At 35.5% G+C, this 19,886-nt stretch overlaps 1 protein-coding gene and 1 long non-coding RNA gene across 7 annotated transcripts in view; one reads left to right on the forward strand and one right to left on the reverse strand.

Moving 5' to 3' along the window:
- caskin1 (CASK interacting protein 1) overlaps positions 1-19,886 on the reverse strand; it is a 258,191-nt gene that overhangs the window by 50,618 nt on the left and 187,687 nt on the right. For 4 of the 6 annotated variants that reach the window (XM_061885604.1, XM_061885606.1, XM_061885607.1 and 1 more), the window contains exon 11: positions 10,078-10,323. The exons of the other annotated variants lie outside the window; for them this stretch is intronic. In XM_061885604.1, the coding sequence (XP_061741588.1) occupies positions 10,078-10,323 (246 nt within the window). The remainder of the gene's footprint in view (positions 1-10,077; positions 10,324-19,886) is intronic. 6 annotated transcript variants of the gene reach the window in all.
- The window catches only part of LOC133541887 (uncharacterized), a 135,949-nt gene continuing 123,334 nt past the window's right edge, over positions 7,272-19,886 (forward strand). The window contains exon 1 of the long non-coding RNA XR_009804000.1: positions 7,272-7,455. This is a non-coding gene — a long non-coding RNA (uncharacterized LOC133541887). The remainder of the gene's footprint in view (positions 7,456-19,886) is intronic.

A 19,886-nucleotide genomic window follows, 5' to 3' on the forward strand; every position in this document is an offset into this window, starting at 1 on the left:
CCCATCACCCTTGATCAGCCCATGGGAGGTGAGAGGAGCAGTGAGCAGCAACGGTGGCCACGCCCGGGAATCATTTTTGGTGATTTAACCCCAATTCCAACCCTTGATCCTGAGTGCCAAGCAGGGAGGTGACGGGTCCCTTTTTTATAGTCTTTGGACTCGAGAAAATACTATTAACCGATGTAACATTATGATTTGTACATTATCAGAATGTGCTTGGTCTATTTTCAAACAAAGAAAAAAATCTGAAATTGTCTTTATTTTTAAGTTATCATGCCATGATTTTTGAATTTGACACCTCTGCTCTATCGGCAGCTGCTATAAGAATATTTTTTTGAGTGCATTGCAGTAATCGTAACATTGTCCGAGAACCTTTTTAAACCTGTTGACTTTTAGAAGTATTATTTTATTATTATAAATGATAGTGAATTTTGTCTTTTCTGACTTGTAAATGTTGCAACGTGGGATACTCGGGTCAAACGTTGCCAAAGCGTGAAATCGTATGGTTCGCCGCATTTTAGTGTGCGCTTGCATGCAGTTATGGATGCCTCTGTTCACTGGGTTTCGCAGGCTGGCTACGTTGTGACATCACAGTGGGTGGATGTACTTATTTGGACATTAAGTCAAGCATGCAGCCAAAAAAAAAATGGTAGAATAAAGTATTATTTTTATCTAATTTTGGCATGCGCATAATAACATAGATGTGTAAGACATTAATGCTGCTCAAAGCAGCTTTTTTTAACGCTGGTCTGAATTGTTTGCCGGGTACCTATTGTTGTGACCGGGTGAATCTACTGTATATGCTTATTATGTTTATTGTCGACGTTGGAAAAAAATACCGGCGACAACTTCAACATACCGGTATATCTTGAAACAGCGTACATTTTATAAATGATGATACCTTTGAAGATGTTCCATTTATGATCTGAGAATGCCTCCAGAATCGAACATTTTTCAGACAGACTCAAAACACAAGTTATAAAAGAAACTGTGGAGCAAAATGTACACCAAAGCTTGTGCAATACGTACTCTCAAACTGTGCTACGTGGGCGCCATCTAGTGGTGCGCCAAAAATTTAATTCATTATTTAAGTCAAGTGTTTAATTTTCCTGTTCAAACTGTGTGTATTGTTACAATATTAAATATCATTGTTATGCCCATTTCATTGTAGACTCTTACTGACACCTTGTGGCGATAGGAAGCACTACGCTTGATTTGTTTAGACACTTCCGGGTTGACGATTTCCGGAAGTCAGTTTATGGGACAAAGGAGAAGCAGGCAAGTTGTGTTAGCTCTTACAAGCCTTGGAAAAACACATCTGTAAATAAACTGTTTAACTTGTTTATAGTACTCAATATTTAGGTGGATTCAATGTCATAGTAAAATGTTTATGGCAAAACAAGGTTTGTGCACTGTTTTGATGCATTTTTTGAGGACTTAAAATGACTGCCAGTCAAATTTCCACCATCGAAATATTCTCATCACTAAGAAGTATTTGTTTGAAGATAGTCTTGCATATTTATGTAAAGCTAATATTTACATTTAATTGATTATTACTTATTATTTTTTGTATGTTTGAATCGTATAGCTTATACATTTGTCATTGTGTGTATTTCAGTTTTACAAGCAAAGTGCAAGACAAAAGTACAGATAAATACAAGACTAAAGTAGTGTGCAAAAATAAAGAGCCTAAATGGATTCGTCCGCTTTGGAACTATATTGGAACGTCTACAGCTAACATGCGTTAGCTGTATGCCAAGCTGTATAACCTCAGTACTGTATACCAAAATTATTGTTATACTTTTCGGTACTTTTCTAAATAAAGGGGACCACAACCGATTGCATTATTGCCTTTATTTTAATAAAAAATCTTGCAGTACATTAAACCTATGTTTATTATTGCAATGTTGTCCTTTAATCAAATAGTGAACATACTATACAACTTGTCTTTTATAAGTAACTAAGTAAAAAAAGGCTCCTAACTAGTCTGCTGACATATGCAGTAACATTTTGTCATTTATCTACTTATTATTTTGTCAACATTATTAAGGACAATCTGTAAAAATTGATTATTAATCTACTCGTTCATTTACAGTTAATATCTGCTTACTTTCTCTTTTAACATGTTCTATCTACACTTCTGTAAAAATGTAATAATCACTGTTCTGTGTTGGCCCTGCGATGAGGTGGCGACTTGTCCAGGGTGTACCCCGCCTTCTGCCCGATTGTAGCTGAGATAGGCGCCAGCGACCCCAAAAGGGAATAAGCAGTAGGAAATGGATGGATGGATGTTGTTTGATACTTTACATTAGTTTTGGATGATACCACAAATTTAGGTATCAATCCGATACCAAGTCGTTACAGGATCATACATTGGTCATATTCAAAGTCCTCTTGTGTCCAAGGACATATTTACTAAGTTTATGAACATAATATACATTTTTAAAAAACGAATGAAGATGTTGTAATGCCAAAAAATATCGACGTAATCATAATAGTATCGACTAGATACGCTATTGTACTTCGTATCATTATAGTGGATGTTAGGTGTAGATCCACCAATGGTATTTAGTTACATTTTGATGCCAGTGAGCTACGGTGTGTAGTGAAGCATGTTTAGCTATTCTTCGTCCTGCAGGGATGATACTTGTAAATAACTTACTTTATTTGTCACCATGGAGGCGAGGATTAGTGATTTAGAAGTAGCTAAAACACTGCCGACTAGGGGTGGGCTTTAGCCGCTAGCTAGCTAACCATGTCTTAAAGCACCTCTTCTGAGGTCTTTTCAGTGTTACAACTTCACTTTTATCGTCAGTTTTTAAGCCAAAACGTGTTTGTTCTCCCTTTTCTGTCTATACACTGTGTCTGCTTGTAAGTACTCCGTGATTGTGTGCTGCCGAAAATGCTTCTCTGGTCTTAAAACCAGCGATGACATAACGCGACGCGGGCGCAGGGGGGTGGCAGACCGGTACTTTTCAGAGGTTGTATAGTACCGTATATGATTCATTAGTATCGCGCTACTATACTATTACGGTTTACTGTACAACCCTACTGTACTACAGAACAATAATGGTAAATTAAAACAGTGGTTCTCAAATGGGGGTACGCGTACCCCTGGGGGTATTTGAAGGTATGCCAAGAGGTACGTGAGATTTTTAAAAAAATATTCTAAAAATAGCAACAATTCAAAAATCCTTCATAAATATATTTATTGAATAATACTTCATCAAAATATTAATGTAAGTTCATAAACTGTGAAAACAAATGCAGCAATGCAATATTTAGTGTTGAGTCGACAGCTAGATTTTTTTGTGGACATGTTCCATAAATATTGATTTATTTTTTTGTGAAGAAATGTATAGAATTAAGTTCATGAATCCAGATGGATCTCTAATACAATCCCCAAAGAGGGCACTTTAAGTTGATGATTATTTCCGTGTAGAAATCTTTAAAAATAAACAAGTTATTCAATTATATACAAACAAGTTTTTAGTTGTATTTATATCTTTTTTTTCCAAATAGTTCAAGAAAGACCGTTACAAATCAGCAATATTTTGCACAGTTATACAATTTAATGAATCAGAAACTGATGACATAGTGCTGTATTTTACTTCTTTATCTCTTTTTTTCAACCAAAAATGCTTTGCTCTGATTAGGGGGTACTTGAATAAAAAAAAATGTTCGCAGGGGGTTAATCACTAAAAAAAGGTTGAGAACCACTGAATTAAAACACCTGCCTTGTTTTTATGAATACTTACTGTATTTTAATGTTGGTCAATATTGTGATTTCTGAGCTGGCATTTGGTGAAAAAAGTTGAACCACTGATCTAATCCATAAGGAAGTATTTCTAATGTAGATTTGTAAAACGTTTTTCACTGACATTTAAGGAGCAACGCTGAGAAATACTGCGCAGTTTGTGGCCTTGTAGCAAAAAAAGGTCCACCTTTCATCTCGCTTAAATGCTCCTTTGACGCCTGAAGGCAACGCGAAGACTTATTAAAGGTTTAGAAAGCGCTTTTATTGGCAATCCCTGCAAATGAGGTTAGTGAGAATGTCAAGACCGTAAAACGTCGCTTTAAGGATGAGAATGGCAGTGCTGGTTTCTACAAAGGAGTCTTAGGACTGTTACAAAATAGAAAAAGTGCGGCGTCTTCAGTAATGCGGACGTTGTACCGATCTGTTGTGGTGAAGAAGGAGCTGAGCCAGAAGGCAAAGCTCTCAATTTACCGGTCGATCTACGTTCCCATCCTCACCTATGGTCATGAGCTTTGGGTCATGACCGAAAGGATAAGATCACGGGTACAAGCGGCCGAAATGAGTTTCCTCCGCCGGGTGGCGGGGCTCTCCCTTAGAGATAGGGTGAGAAGCTCTGTCATCCGGGAGGAACTCAAAGTAAAGCCGCTGCTCCTCCACATCGAGAGGATCCAGATGAGGTGGTTCGGGCATCTGGTCAGGATGCCACCCGAACGCCTCCCGAGGGAGGTGTTTAGGGCACGTCCAACCGGTAGGAGGCCTCGGGGAAGACCCAGGACACGTTGGGAAGACTATGTCTCCTGGCTGGCCTGGGAACGCCTCGGGATCCCCCGGGAAGAGCTAGACGAAGTGGCTGGGGAGAGGGAAGTCTGGGCTTCCCTGCTTAGGCTGCTGCCCCCGCGACCCGACCTCGGATAAGCGGAAGAAGATGGATGGATGGATGGAATATTTGATGTCGCCAAGATTCAATAAAAATATACTTTATCCTACCATTTTTTGGGCTGCGGCACAAAGGGACGCTGAGTCGTTGGAGACCTACATGTTTATTTGTAAAAAATCTTTGTTGGTCAACATTCTATTATTAATACGGTAAGACTATATTTCATGTACCGTATTTTTGGGAGTATAAATCGCTCCGGAGTATAAATTGCACCTGCAGAAAATGCATAATAAAGAAGGAAAAAACATATATAAGCACTGTAGTATAAGTAGCATTTTTTGGGGAAATGTATTTGATATCTCCCAAAACCAAGAATAGACATTTGAAAGGCAATTTAAAATAAATAAAGAATAGTGAACAACAGGCTGAATAAGTGTTCGTTATATGACGCATAAATAACCAACTGAGAAGGTGCCTGCTATGTTAACGTAACATATTATGGTAAGAGTCATTCAAATAACTATAACATATAGAACATGCTATACGTTTACCAAACAATCTGTCACTCCTAATCGCTAAATCCCATGAAATCTTATACGTCTAGTCTCTTACGTGAATGAGCTGAATAATATTATTTGATATTGTACGGTAATGTGTTAATAATTTCACACATAAGTCGCTCCTGGGTATAAGTCGCACCCCCGGCCAAACTATGAAAAAAAACTGCGGCTTATAGTCCGAAAAATACGGTATTTTCAAATTTTACGATAAAAACTCAGTCATCGCCGCATCTTCACCATTGCAATCGTGTGCAATGAAAAATAAAAATAAATAAATTTCAGTATTTGCGGTAGATTTTAATATGTGTATCATCAAATTTACAGTTCAAACAAACACTTAGGCCTACTACGCTACTGTGTATTAATATCGGTCATTAATGCCAGCATTTTCTGAGGTGGTACCTGGTGGAAAAAAGTTTGCGAACCAATCCGCTCCATTCGATATTGACAATAAAATAATCATAATATTTCCACCCTTTATTTTTTTAAATCCTATAATACTCTTTTTTTTTCAAAGGTCCTGTGCTTTGTTCCCTTCTGAGGAGTTGGAAAAAGAGTCTCTCACACACGCACTTTCACTCCGAGACACGCGCTCACGCACAAACACAGAAAAGAATAGAGAATATAGATATATGAAAAGACTCATTGCACATCAAAAATCCAGAACATGATTTCATGTGTATATACATATATATATATATACACATACATATATAATACAGCCATCGGTTTGTGATTATATATGCAGACCTTCACAGGCATGAGGCTGCTGTAAGTGCATTTGGAGAGTGTCATAAACCATTATAAGCAACTTTATGAATGGTTTACATGTGTGAGCAACAGTCAAACACACACAGGTTCCTTTTCCCATGCAGTGCCACAGCGCCCTCTCCTGGCCATTGTTTGCATCCCGGGAAATATATTCTACTCTCACATTTGCAGTTGGGAGTTTCATCCCTTTGACTAAAATGTAGGGACAAAAACAATCAATAAAATAAAAATTATAATAACAGCATAACTATTTTTAGTGTTATGATTGTTATTCATAGTAATGATCATTAAATATAACAATATAGTTAATAAATATTTATACAATATGTTATTATATTTATTATTTAAATGTATAAAGTAGTATAAATAGTATGAATAAATCATTAATGATAATATATATTAATATACATAAGATAAATAACACCAATAAATACATTTAAAAAAACAATAGTAATGGTCAATAATTGAAATAATAATAATAGTCAGTAATTACAATAATAAAATAAATAATATATTAACAACAATATTAATCGTAATAACAATAACAACACTACTACTATTAATAAGAATAATAATATTGGGTCAAGTAATGAACCAAATGGCAAGTCAGTATGAAAAACACATATTTACACATATTTCTTCCATCAGACTAAAATGTGGGGACAAAAATATCAATAAAATGATAACATAACAATTTAGTGTATTATAATTATTAATAATAATGATCAATACTTAAAACAATATAGTTAATACATGTTTATACACTATGTAATTGTATTTAATATGTAAATGTATAAATTATTATAAATAGTGTGAATAAATCAGTAATGACAATCTGTATTAAAATTTGGAAAACTAAAAATAAATACTACCAATACATAAAAAATAGTAATTGTAATAATAATAATAATAATTGTCATTAATTTTAATAATGCAATGAATAATATGATAACAGTAATGATAATATTACTACTAATAATAATATTGGGTCAAGTAATAAATAAAATGGCAAGAGCATCAATAGAAAAAAGAAAAGCAAGTCAGTAAGAAAAATACGTTTTTGCACATATTTTATCTGTCTGACTAAAATACGGGGACAAAAACCTTAAAAGGCCAGTCTTACCTGGAAAACCTTTGGGGGGACATTTGTGAACCGCATTCTCAAGTATCTTGCGTAATACTTGACATTTCACCCAAATATTTCCCTTGCAAATATCCGTGTGTTTGTGTGTGGAAATGTGTGTGTGTGTGTGTGTGTGTGTGTGTTACAGGCCCTGGGCAACAAAATTCTGAAATGTGTTCAAGTTTGGATTTATTTTTTATCTTTTTTTAATTTAACATACAAATTGTGAATATTCTTGTTCATTCAGGCCATTTTCAGGGTATTGAATCGCTGCAACTGGACTGTTCGGGTGGTCTCAGTAGACTTTCTCTTTGATGGGCAGTCCGAGAGGATGGTGCAGGACCCAACGTATTTAACCTCTAAAAAGGTAGGAGCGGGGGGTTGTTCTATTGTGGTGCAAAGCGACAGTTAAGATACAATGCAGCGACACCTTTGCCAGCAGAACAACAGTCCATGGGACGGAATTACCCTCGTTAGCATTCATCCATTCATTTTTATCGGTGGTGACTTTTAAATTGTCTATGTTCTGTTATATAGGAGACTTTGCATGCAGTTTCAATCCCAAGATGTTAGACAGCTACAGGGTGTTGGCAAGTCAAGACGTAGTCTTTGCCATTAAGTTGAAGCTAGTCTTGTGTTGCGCCCTATAAAGTGTTTATACTTTAAGGACTGTACTTATTACACACCAGCCCTTTGATTGTAACGTGCATCTTAGTTGTAGTTTTCAGTAAAATTATTGCTTGTTTTTAGTTCCCCCTTTTTACCGTTTAAAGAAATAACCTGTTTGCCTTTAAGATAAAAATTCAAATAAAATGTATTAACGATAATGTACTATCAAAAAACTTGGAGGTGTTAAAATCGCCATGTAAACTTGCTAATTCTAATCAACAGGGGTCTTACAAAACATAGATTTTTCAAATGAATCGGGATTATTATTTGGAACCATTCTTAATCAATTCAAAAAATTACAAATAAAATATATATATTTTTAAATTTTCTTTTATCCCTAAAAAATCTGTCCTGTACAGCCACTTTTGTAAATGTTCCTATAAAATGTTATCAAACAAAATTAGTTTTTATTATTATACAAATTTATCAGAGATACTTTTCTATTTTATGCAGGGGAATGTAGTTAATCATGGAACTGGCTTAATCTTATCAAAAAAGTATTGATTTTAAATCGAGAATCAATTCTGAAACAAATTGTTAAACCCAAGAATTTAATCGATTTGAATCGTGTGGTGCCCAAAGATTCACAGGCCTACTAATCATTAGCATGTTTATGGCAAATCTAATGTAAAATAGCAGAGAGCTAGTGCTTTTTGAACAGTAGAATCTTACTTTACGTTCCAGCGTTTTGTATCAGGCATACTTGCTTTGTTGGCATGGAACATTGCAGCATTACCTAGGAGGCACTTGGACTGAGTCCGCTCTAAGTGCTGCATTAGCGCTTGTTTGCCCGCCAAGTGTTTTAGGCATTTAACAAAAGTATGGAAATATAGCATCGTGGTGGTCGGTGCCTATAAAATTACAGACTTTGTACCCACCCGTAATTAATAGAGGCTAAAATATTAAAAAGGGAGGAAAAGACAGTTGTATTTAGGATATGAGCTGTCCTGATGTCTTCTGAGACAATCTCAATAGTCCAGTTACTATTTGATTCGATTCCCTACCAATACAAACAAATACCATATTAAACATGATCCAAAATAAACTGTCCAATAACAGTAATACTACATTTTAAGGCTATATGTGTTTTTTTCCCCCAGGTACGACCCCTCCCTTGAACCATACACAAATAAATAGAATGGGGGGTGGGGGGAGTTGTTGACGAGAACAGTTGAGACGAGGACAACGAAGTTTAGTGACATTCTATACACAGTTGATGTGAGTTCGTGTGTGTCAATAGGGATGTTGTTGTGGCTTGACAACAAAGTAGAAAACATAAACGAAAAGAAAGGAAATAGTCATGTCAACGCATGTGTGTGATATCATGGTGAAATATGACTTTCACAATTAAACCCCATATAATAAATACATATACATTGGAAGAAAAATAACACCTGGAAAACGCATTAATTCATTACGAACATAGGGTCCATTGAGATTCCAATGTCTGATAATAACACCAAATGTAAGAACCTCAAAATTTTGATCAAAAACAAAATTAATATATATATTTTTTTCAAATACAGCTAAATTATGTTCAGCTGTTAGTTTTCATCTACAAACCTCCAGATCCCTCAATATGAGATAAACATATAAATCAACAAAACAACAATAACAGCATAACTATTTGTTGTATTATATTTGTTGTTCATAATAATGATGAATAATTATAACATTAAAGTTAATAAATATTTGTACATTATGTTATAATATTTCATATTTAAATGTATAAATTATTATAAATATTATGAATAATGTTCATCTTTCTATTTTGAAAACTAAAAATAAATAATTCCAATAATTTTTTTTTACAAAGTCAGTAGTTGTAAGAATAATAACAATAATGGTCAGTAAATATAATAATAAAAATAATTAAGAAAACAACAATAATAGAAATGAAAATACTACTACTACTAATAATAATAACAATAATAATAATAACAATAATACTACTATTAATAATAAGGGTCAGTAATTATAATAAAATAAATAATATAATAACAACAATAATATTAGTAATGATAATAATAATAATACTAATAATATTGGGTTAAGTAATGAATAAAATGGCAAGAGCATCAACAGAAAAAAGAAAAGCAAGTCAGTATGAAAAAGACATATTTACATAATCAAGGACACATAGTAGAAAACTTTAAAGGATGCCTTCCTCGAGATGCTTACAATCAGAATCCTACATGGCCAATTTGGTTTCAGACTAGCAACACATGAATAAAAACAGCAGCAGAAAGCATCCCTTGAGGTTTTAATACTAATAATAGTGACCATAATAATCATAATAATAGTGAAAAGGGGCGTGTACCTGGGGTGGTGGGGGTGTCTCCCTGTGGGGTTGTCACGGGCGACCTGTTATAGCCAAAGGAAGTGAAAAGTGGAAGCAGTGGCTGATGGGAATGTGGTGGAGGAGGAGGCGGTGGAGGCAGGATATGGATCTGATGGAACGTGGTGTCGTTGCCGTTGACTACCACGTTGGCAGGGGCAACCGTCGCCGGGGCAACCAGCGGTATCTTTTGAAACTGTTGAGTGCAAATGACTGTGCTGGCCAAACCTAGATACACGCACCGTGACGACACACACACACACAACCAGCCAACAGTGAACCACCGCCACGAAACAAACGACACAAAAGAGACATAAGAAACATAAGAAAAGGGGGAGGGGAGGAAAGAAAAATTATGAACAAAGAAGGCTGAAGTTACAAACTCAACAAAGAGGAGGGATGTTGTGGAGGTCACGTGAGACGAGGAAGAACAAACACGATGAAAGTGAGAACACTGAATAATAAGTATGATTTTTCTTAGTCATCTGACCTAGCAAAGCCAAGCGCTGACCTATTACAGTTTGTTCTTTTGCATAAAATCAGCTGAAAATATGCAGACACTGTGACGTTCTATTTTCATGTAATCTCGCTATTTAAAAGATTCATGGAAGTGCTCGTTGAGGTGGAAGGAGCTGTAATTTAGTGACTGGTAGAGTAAACAAATACAACCTTCCACCATGTTATTGTGATAACTAGAGTGCTATCATCCGATCAGTCACGTGTGCTTGTGTACAAGGTAAACAAAAAGCGTGGGTAACTATTTCAAAAGGGAAAATACAAATTCCGGATGTATTTCTAACAGATTATCGGAATTGCCATTTTTTATTTAAATTTTTCCTTACCATGGTCGTATTTTCCGGACTAAAGTCACTACTGGTGATAAGCTGCACCCACTAAATTTTATGGGGAAAAAAATATTTTCAAAAATATTATCCGCACCGAACTCAAAGCCGATGATTCAGTATATGCCGGTACAAAAATGTTTGTAAATGTTTAAAATATATAATCATTACTAAAGCAAAAGTACCACCGATAGTCAGAAATTATCCTCTGCATTTGACCCAGGAGGGGAGGGGAGCAGTGGGCAGCAAACAGTGGCCAAGCTCGGGAATCATTTTGGTGATTGAACCCCCAATTCCGACTCTTGATGCTGAGTGCCAAGCATGGAGGTAATAGGTCTCATTTTTATTGTCGTTGGTACGACCTGGCCAGGGTTTGAACTCACAACCTACCGATCTCAGGGCGGACACTCTAACCACAAGGCCTCTGAGCAGGTTAAGCATATTTTCTGGACTATACAGCGCACCGGGATATGAGCCGCACTCACTAAACTTTAGAAGAAAAACATTTTTCCCCATATACATTACCCGCACCAGACTATAAACTGCAGATATGTTGTGAAATTAGTTTTTTTCACAGAAAGATTTAGTAAATGTTTATTTATATACCATAGTTGTTTCCAAACGGTGTCTGTAACACGGCAGTAAAACGGTCGATCAAACAAAACATAAGTCATCGTCATGGACGATGCAAGCTCTTCATTTAGCTAAACAGACACAATAAGTCCACGGTGACGTTTTGGTGATTTTACGAAACTGAAACAATACAAAAAGAATGCCATTGTAAGTTAATAATACTAACACAGACACGCATAAACGTGTTCGCGTTGATACATTACGATAGCACGTGCAAATATGCATAAAAACACTCCTGCATACATCACACATGGGTCAGTTTAGTAGGTATAAACTGTTTTACTTGTATTGTTAAACTTACTAATTTACAAGCTTGGAGTTATAATGAGAATCCATAGGAGTAAAAACGCTATGGACGACTCAAAGACTGAACGACATTCCGGTTGGAATTTTTTATTTTTTTTAAAAGCACTCTAATTTGAAAAATGGAACTTGTTCAATAGATGGCGCCGTACTACAAACAATGAAACACCTCATTGTATTTGTTAGCTTTTTTTTATTTGGAAAACTTTTTATATTGGCCTGCAGCGAAGAAAAATCCATAAATTAGCCGCACCGTTTTATAAGCCGCATTTTCCGGACTATAAGCCACACCCACTAAATTTTATTGGGGAAACAAATATTTTCCAAAAATTGGCCGCACCAAACTAGAAGCCACAGATACATGCCGGTACAAAATGTTTTGTAAATGTTTACAATTAAGTGTTATAATTGTTACTACAGTATTTTCTGGACTATAGAGCGCACCGGGATCCACTAAATTTGAGAAGAAAAACATTCCCCCCCCCCCCCCCCCCCCCCCCCCCATGTATTAGCTGCACCATACTATAAGCCGCAGTTATGTTGCAGAATTAGGTTTTTACACAGAAAGATCCAGCAAATGTTTATTTACGTACCTTAATTATTTCCAAACAGTGTCTGTAACACAGCAGTAAAACGGTCGATCAAACAAAACATAAGTCATCGCCATGGACCCACTCGCTGGGGAAGCAAGCTCTCCAATTAGCTTAACAGACTCAATAAGTCCACGGTAACGTTTTGTTGAATTTACGAACTGAAACAATACAAAAAGAACTCGATTGTAAGTTAATAATACTAACACAGACACACGTAAACGTGGTCGTGTCGATACATTACGATAGCACGTGCAAATATGCATGAAAACTCTCCTGCAGACATCACACATGGTCGTTGTAGTAGGTATAATCTGTTTTAGTTGTATTATAAAACGTATAGGCTTGGAGTGGTGAATGAAGAATCCATAGGAGTAAAAACGCTATGGACGGCTCGAAGACTGAACGACACTCCGGTTGGAATATTTTTTTTTAAAAGCACTCATTTAGCACAAACAATAAAACACCTCAATGTATTTACTTGCTTATTTTTATTTGGAAAACTTTTTATTTTGGCCAGCATCAAAGAAAAATCCATAAATTAGCTGCATCGTCTTATAAGCTGCAGGGTTCAAAATGTAGGAAAAAAAGTAGCAATTTATAGTCCAGAATTTACGATAAATCAGTGCAACATGTGCTGTGCATGCGGCTTGTCATTACAACGCCCGATAGAAGATGGAAGCGTAACTCTACTTATAAACACACGGAGGATCCAAGTACAGTGGAACCTCAACATAAGAGTGTTTTGAGATAAGAGCTCTCATGCTTTAAGTTGCAAGCAAACATTTGAGTTCCTATCATCCCCGACATCAGATGGTGTAGCAAATGTCACAATGGACCCCGGTCAAAACATCTGGTCTTAATCGCTGGCATTAGCTTGTAGCAAAAGATCGACATAACTTTGTTTTCCAACCATGGGAAGGAAGAAAGTGAGTATGAAGGACGGTGCGGAGAAGAAGCAGCGGGTGACATTCATTCGAGTGCTTCGCTGCTCGTCTGCAGCATACAGAAGCATAGGAGAATGTGAAAATAATATCTAAAAGTAGACATTTATCCATCAAAATATGGAAAGGCTGCAGATCGTGTTTGAAGGAGAAACTGTAGAAGTCCACTCTCCCTGGCAAATGCTGTACATATTCTAGGTCAACTTTATTGTCATTTTTCAACATGTGCTGGACATGCAGGATAATCGGGGAGAAAAAAAAGAAAGTTGTGAGTTAACTGGAAAAAAAATTGAAATTGAAATTCAGAGAAACAAAATTTACAAGACAATATAAAAAATGTGCACTTTAAAATCAATAGATTACGTCATAAAACTACTGTAGTTGTTAGTACTCCATTCTATTGTATTGTTTTTCATACAGTAAATATTTTCAAAAAAGTTTTTTCTTTTTCAAAAATAACATGTTAGAATTATGCTGTACGTTGGTTCAATGATTTAAATTAATTTCAATGGAGGAAGTTGATTTGACATACAGTACAAGTTTTCTGAGTAAGGAGCTTCAAAGAACCAATTTAAGCTCGGAAGTTGAGGTACTGCTGTATTTGTTATTAATACCAGTATTATTATTTGACATTGGTAAAATGGCAGTGCGAGATGTGTTCACATGTTTATCGTCGTCTGGTAATTTAACATTTTTTTTATTGCAACTTTTTAAAACGAATTTAGGACATCCCTTGTAATTCATTAGTCAAATTATTCCACCCGAAATTTTCATTCTTCATTGGGCTCACAATGTGGAGAGAGCCAAGTGTCCAAATACTTTTGTTCATATACTGTACAGTAGATTATAGTCGCAGTTTGATATTCATTTGCGGATTTATTTTCTCTGATTTTAATAGTAATTTTAGTAGAAAGCGGCTTGAGTGGCGGAAAAAAAGTGCTGGGGCTCTGACTCCAGCAGAGGGTTTGGTCTCACGAGCCAAAATACCCAACATTTTTCAGCAGAAAGATGCTTTGACAAGACGTGATGCGCTGTAAGTACAATACTGCACGCTGTATGCTTGGAATTGTTTCATAATGTGTAAAACTCCATTTAAAATGTGTTCAATAAATGCGACATATTATAGGGTAAACAAAAACTACTGGCATTTTTTTATGGCTTTTTATGGGCGCCTCCATTAGTATTTGGCCAGACTAGCCGGCGTCTATTAGAATGACTTGATATATTATGTAGTATAAGAAGCTGAAGCAATAATTTTCTCCCTGGGTTAAATACACATCCTTCTAATGTATCAAAAAGTGAGTGAGGACAAATGGAAGGAGCAATGATTAAAAGATGAAAAAGACTTGAGCAAATAAGACATCTTGATAGAAATGTTTTTGTAACAGTACACACTTGGAAGTAGGGATTAGTGTGCCAGCTTAATGTAGTAAATACATGATGTACATACATACATATGTATATATATATATATATATATATATATATATATATATATATATATATATATATACATATATACTTTTATATATATTACGTACTACATATATACATACATACATATATGTATATATATTACATATGTATATATATATATATATATATATATATGTATATATATATATATATATATATATAATATGTATGTATGTTTATACATATATAAATATACATACATACAATCGTGGCCCATAGTTTGCATACACTTGTAAAGAACATAATGTCATGGCTGTCTTGAGTTTCCAATAATTCCTACACCTCTTATTTTTTTGTGATAGAGTGATTGGATCACATTATTGTTTGTCACAGAAAACATTCATGAAGTTTGGTTCTTTTATGAATACATTATGGGTCTACTGAAAATTTGACTAAATCTGCTGGGTCATAAGTAAACATACTACAGCATACATTATAAATTTTGGTGATGTAGAAAAGTTACAATCAAATCAAATTAGCTTCATGGCATGGCCTCTTAACTTCATGTGAGTGATTATGATTGACGACACCTGTTGACTTCTCTGAGCCCATTTAAATAGGGCTCGTGATGCAGCCATTCGACTCGGTTACAATGGCGACAATGGGAAATTCACAGGAACTCAGCATAGATCTGTAAAAAACGAATCGTTGACTCTGAACAAGTCAGGAAAGTCACTTGTAGCCATTTCAAAGCAACTTAAGGACCCAAGAGCAACTGTAAAGACAATTGCGTGGCACAGTTTTGTCACTGCCACGACTAGGAAGAAAACGCAAGCTATCACCTGCTGCTGGGAAAAAATTGGTCAGGATAATAAAGAGTCAACAGAGGACCACCAAAAAGCCGGTCTGCAAAGAATTGAAAGTTGCTGGTACACAGGTGTCAGTGTCCACACTCAAGCTGGTTTTGCATCACCATGGACTGAAAAGCTACCATGCAAGAAGGAAGCCCTTGCTCCAGAAGCGACAAATTAACGCACATTTAAAGTTTGTTACTCTTCACATGGACAAAGATAAGACCTTCTGGAGGAAAGTTCTGTGGTCAGATGAAACAAAAATTGAGCTGTGTGGCCACAATACACAGCAATATGTTTGGAGGAGAAAAGGTGAGGCCTTTAAACCCAGTAACACCATCCCTACCGTCAAGCATGGTGGTGGTAATATTATGCTCTGGGCCTGTTTTGCTGCCAATGGAACTGGTGTTTTACAGAGAGTAAATGGGACAATGAAAAAGGAGGATTACCTCAAAATCCTTCAGGAAAACTTAAAATCATCAGCCCGGAGGTTGGGTCTTGGGCGCAGTTGGGTGTTCCAACAGGACAATGACCCCAAACGCACATCAGAAGTGGTAATGGAATGGCTAAATCAGGCTACAATTACAGTTATAGAATGGCCTTCCCAAAGTCCTGACTTAAACATGTGGACAATGCTGAAGAAACAAGTCCATGTCAGAAAACCAACACATTTAGCTGAACTGCACCAATTGTGTCAAGAGGAGTGGTCAGAAATTCAAGGAGTAGCTTGCCAGAAGTTTGTGGATGGCTACCAAAAGTGACTTATTGCAGTGAAACTTGCCAAGGGACATGTAACCAAATATTAATATTGCTGTATGTATACTTTTGAACCAGCAGATTTGCTCACATTTTCATTAGACCCATAATAAATTCATAAAAGAACCAAACATCATGAATGTTTTGTGTGACCAGGTATGTGCTCCAATCACTCTATCACAAAAAAATAAGAATTGTAGAAATGATTGGAAACTCCAGCCAGCCATGACATTATGTTCTTTACAAGTGTATGTAAACTTTTGACCACAACAGTGTGTGTGTGTGTGTGTGTGTATGTGTATATATATATATATATATATATATATATATATATATATATATATTAGGGGTGGGCAAATTAATGCGTTAATTACGAGGTAAGTCATCAATCTATTAACGCCGACAATTATTTTATCGCACATTTGCGTAAGTTGTTTACATGCTTTTATTTTGTTAACGCCTTTTCTTAACAAGACGGCGTCGCCCGGATTGGCTTCGGCTTGGAGGGGCTCTTGGTAAAGATGGAACATTTGGCAAAAATACCGGACAGTTCTGCAAATTTCATGGCTGGCTTACAGCGTGGTCACTCCGGGATCACTTACGACCGCCAGACAATTCTGGATGTGGATGGATTGGGCCGTTTTGGACTGAATGACGCGTGCTTGCTAGACCGGCTAGCTAGCATGGGAATACTTTGCCGGCTACATCCAGCGGCCTGTGAAGCAGCGGAGTATAATGCAGACGAGGAGTGTTGGCTGAGTTCTTAACGTTTGCTTTCAGAGCGTGCATATCACAACATACAAGATGCTGTCATGGCGACACAACCTATACCGAGCTGCCGCGCATGTTCGTCACTCCTTTTGCATGCTGGGTAGGGTAGTTCTTAATTCCCTGGCTCATAGGGTAGTTCTTAATTCCCTGGCTCATAACATCACAATATAGTACCATGTATATGATGCGTTCAGTTTATCAAAGCACCAAGCAAACAATCGGAAAATACCCATCATATCAATTCCTAGATATGGTCATAATTATTTTAAGTGCACTACGCAGAATAAACACATTATTAATATTGCTAGTAAGGATAATTTGATCAAAAATTCCCTAAAACAGCCCACTACCTATCATATATGTTTTTTTAGACATAAGATCCCTAATTAAAAAAATGTTTCTGCTGTTACCTCAGAAATGGCCTGTTCAGATGTTATGATTGTGGCTCAGAGATTTGTATGTAGATTATATTTATTTTCCATAACAAACAGGATAACTTAAATACCCTGGCAGTGGCAATAAGCTTAGATGTTTGTATTTACATTTTTTGAGTTGATTTTCATAAAATATGCTATTTAACTACTACTGGTTAACAAGGACTGATTTAAATTGTGTTTGCACAACAAATGTTTTGGCGCTTTTGTTCATGTGGGAGAATATTCCAATAAAGGTGCATTACACACTACTTTTTAATTCATTATTGGGCTTCGCGTATACAATGTAGTTAATTGCGATTAATCGGAGAAATAGTGCGATTAACTTCGATTAAAATTTGTAATCGTTGCCCAGCCCAAATATATATATATATATATATATATATATATATATATATATATATATATATATATATATATATATATACATACATATGTATATATATATATATATATATATATATATATATATATATATATATATATATATATACACATATATATACACATGTATATCCACACACACACACAGTACTCTGTAGAGTAAGTTAGATTGAGGGACTAAATGCAGAACTTGGCAAGGATTTAAAGGTGAGAATGATGCTGAGCAGGAGGATGTCACAGAGACAAGACAACAAGGGACAAGAGGACAGAATACTGGACAAACAGGAGTACCATATAGACAAAGTAAACACCGATACACATTTAAAAAGTAACACCAGCCCGTGTTTGTGCGGTGGGATGATTGGATGGCTGTTCTGCTCTTACCTGTTACCTCATTAAACCAAGACGGAGGTTACTTTTACTCCCTTAAAAGGAAATGCTTGAAATTTTGCAATTTGGCTTTTTGTGCAGAAAAAAACATGTGTTTATCAGGAGTTATTTTTTTAGTTAGCTTTATACAAGGCAAAAAATTACATGTCTTTTTTGCACCATGGATTTGCAGGAATTTGTACTAGTTACTACTCCACTTGACAAATAAAGCCAACTGGTCTTAAAATCATGAAACTACTTATAACAATAATTCAGATTCTGACATTGTTTACTCATGCGGTTGGTATTTTTAGGTTGGCTGCTGTTATTGAGGGTCTGAAGCAGAGGTGTCCAAACTGTGAACCCGGGGCTATTTTTGCGGCCACAAGTACCCCAGGCCACTGTAAACACAACATTAGTTCATTATTGTTGATAAATGATGAGATATTACTCGGGGTGTTGTCATCCGACATGGTCCGGATCAAAGTATATCTAAACTCTTTAATTAGGTGCCCCGTTAATGCAAAGTTGGACAGTCAGTTAGCATCTAAATGTCCTCCAAAAAGCATACAAGGTTGGTATTTTTTTGTAATATAGTCAAGTCATTTACAAACAGAAAACATGCTATAGTCTAAGAGGATATAGCAGCTACACAACAGCTAAGCACAAAAAAGCAAATAAACTATAAGTGTCCTCAATTAAACAATATTGTTTAAAATGCCCCATTTGTCAATATAAATAAGTATCAAATAATAACATTTGCATGTTATTTACAGTACAAATACAACTTCTCCAAGTAAAAATTGTAATAAAGATATGACTCCTTTAAAGGAGAACTGCCTTTTTTTTATTTTTTGGAATGTTGCCTCTCGTTCACAATCTAACGATTTTAGTGATAATAAAAAACGCTTGAAAGATGTGGCTAATAGCTGTCACGGTTGTCTCTAAAACAACTTCAAAACCCTCCATTGTTTTATATACACACTGCAAGTATATATATAATGTAGTAAGAGACATCTCGAAAACAATATGTAATATGTTTTATATACACACTGTAAGTATATATATAATGTAGTAACAGACACCTTCATAACAATATTTTATATGTACAATATACACACTGCAAGTGTGTGTGTGTATGTATATATATATATATATATATATATATATATATATATATATATATATAATGTAGTGACAAACACCTTCATAACAATATACACACTGAAGGTATATATATATATATATATATATATATATATATATATATATATATATATATATCAATCAATCAATCAATGTTTACTTATATAGCCCTAAATCACTAGTGTCTCAAAGGGCTGCACAAACCACCACGACATCCTCGGTAGGCCCACATATATATATAATGTAGTAACAGACACCTTTATACCGATATGTAATATGTACAATATACACACTGCAAGTATATATTTAATGTAGTAACAGACACCTTCATAACAATATGTAATATTGTCAA

The sequence above is a fragment of the Nerophis ophidion genome, linkage group LG23, assembly GCF_033978795.1.
Source record: "Nerophis ophidion isolate RoL-2023_Sa linkage group LG23, RoL_Noph_v1.0, whole genome shotgun sequence".
NCBI lineage: Eukaryota > Metazoa > Chordata > Actinopteri > Syngnathiformes > Syngnathidae > Nerophis > Nerophis ophidion.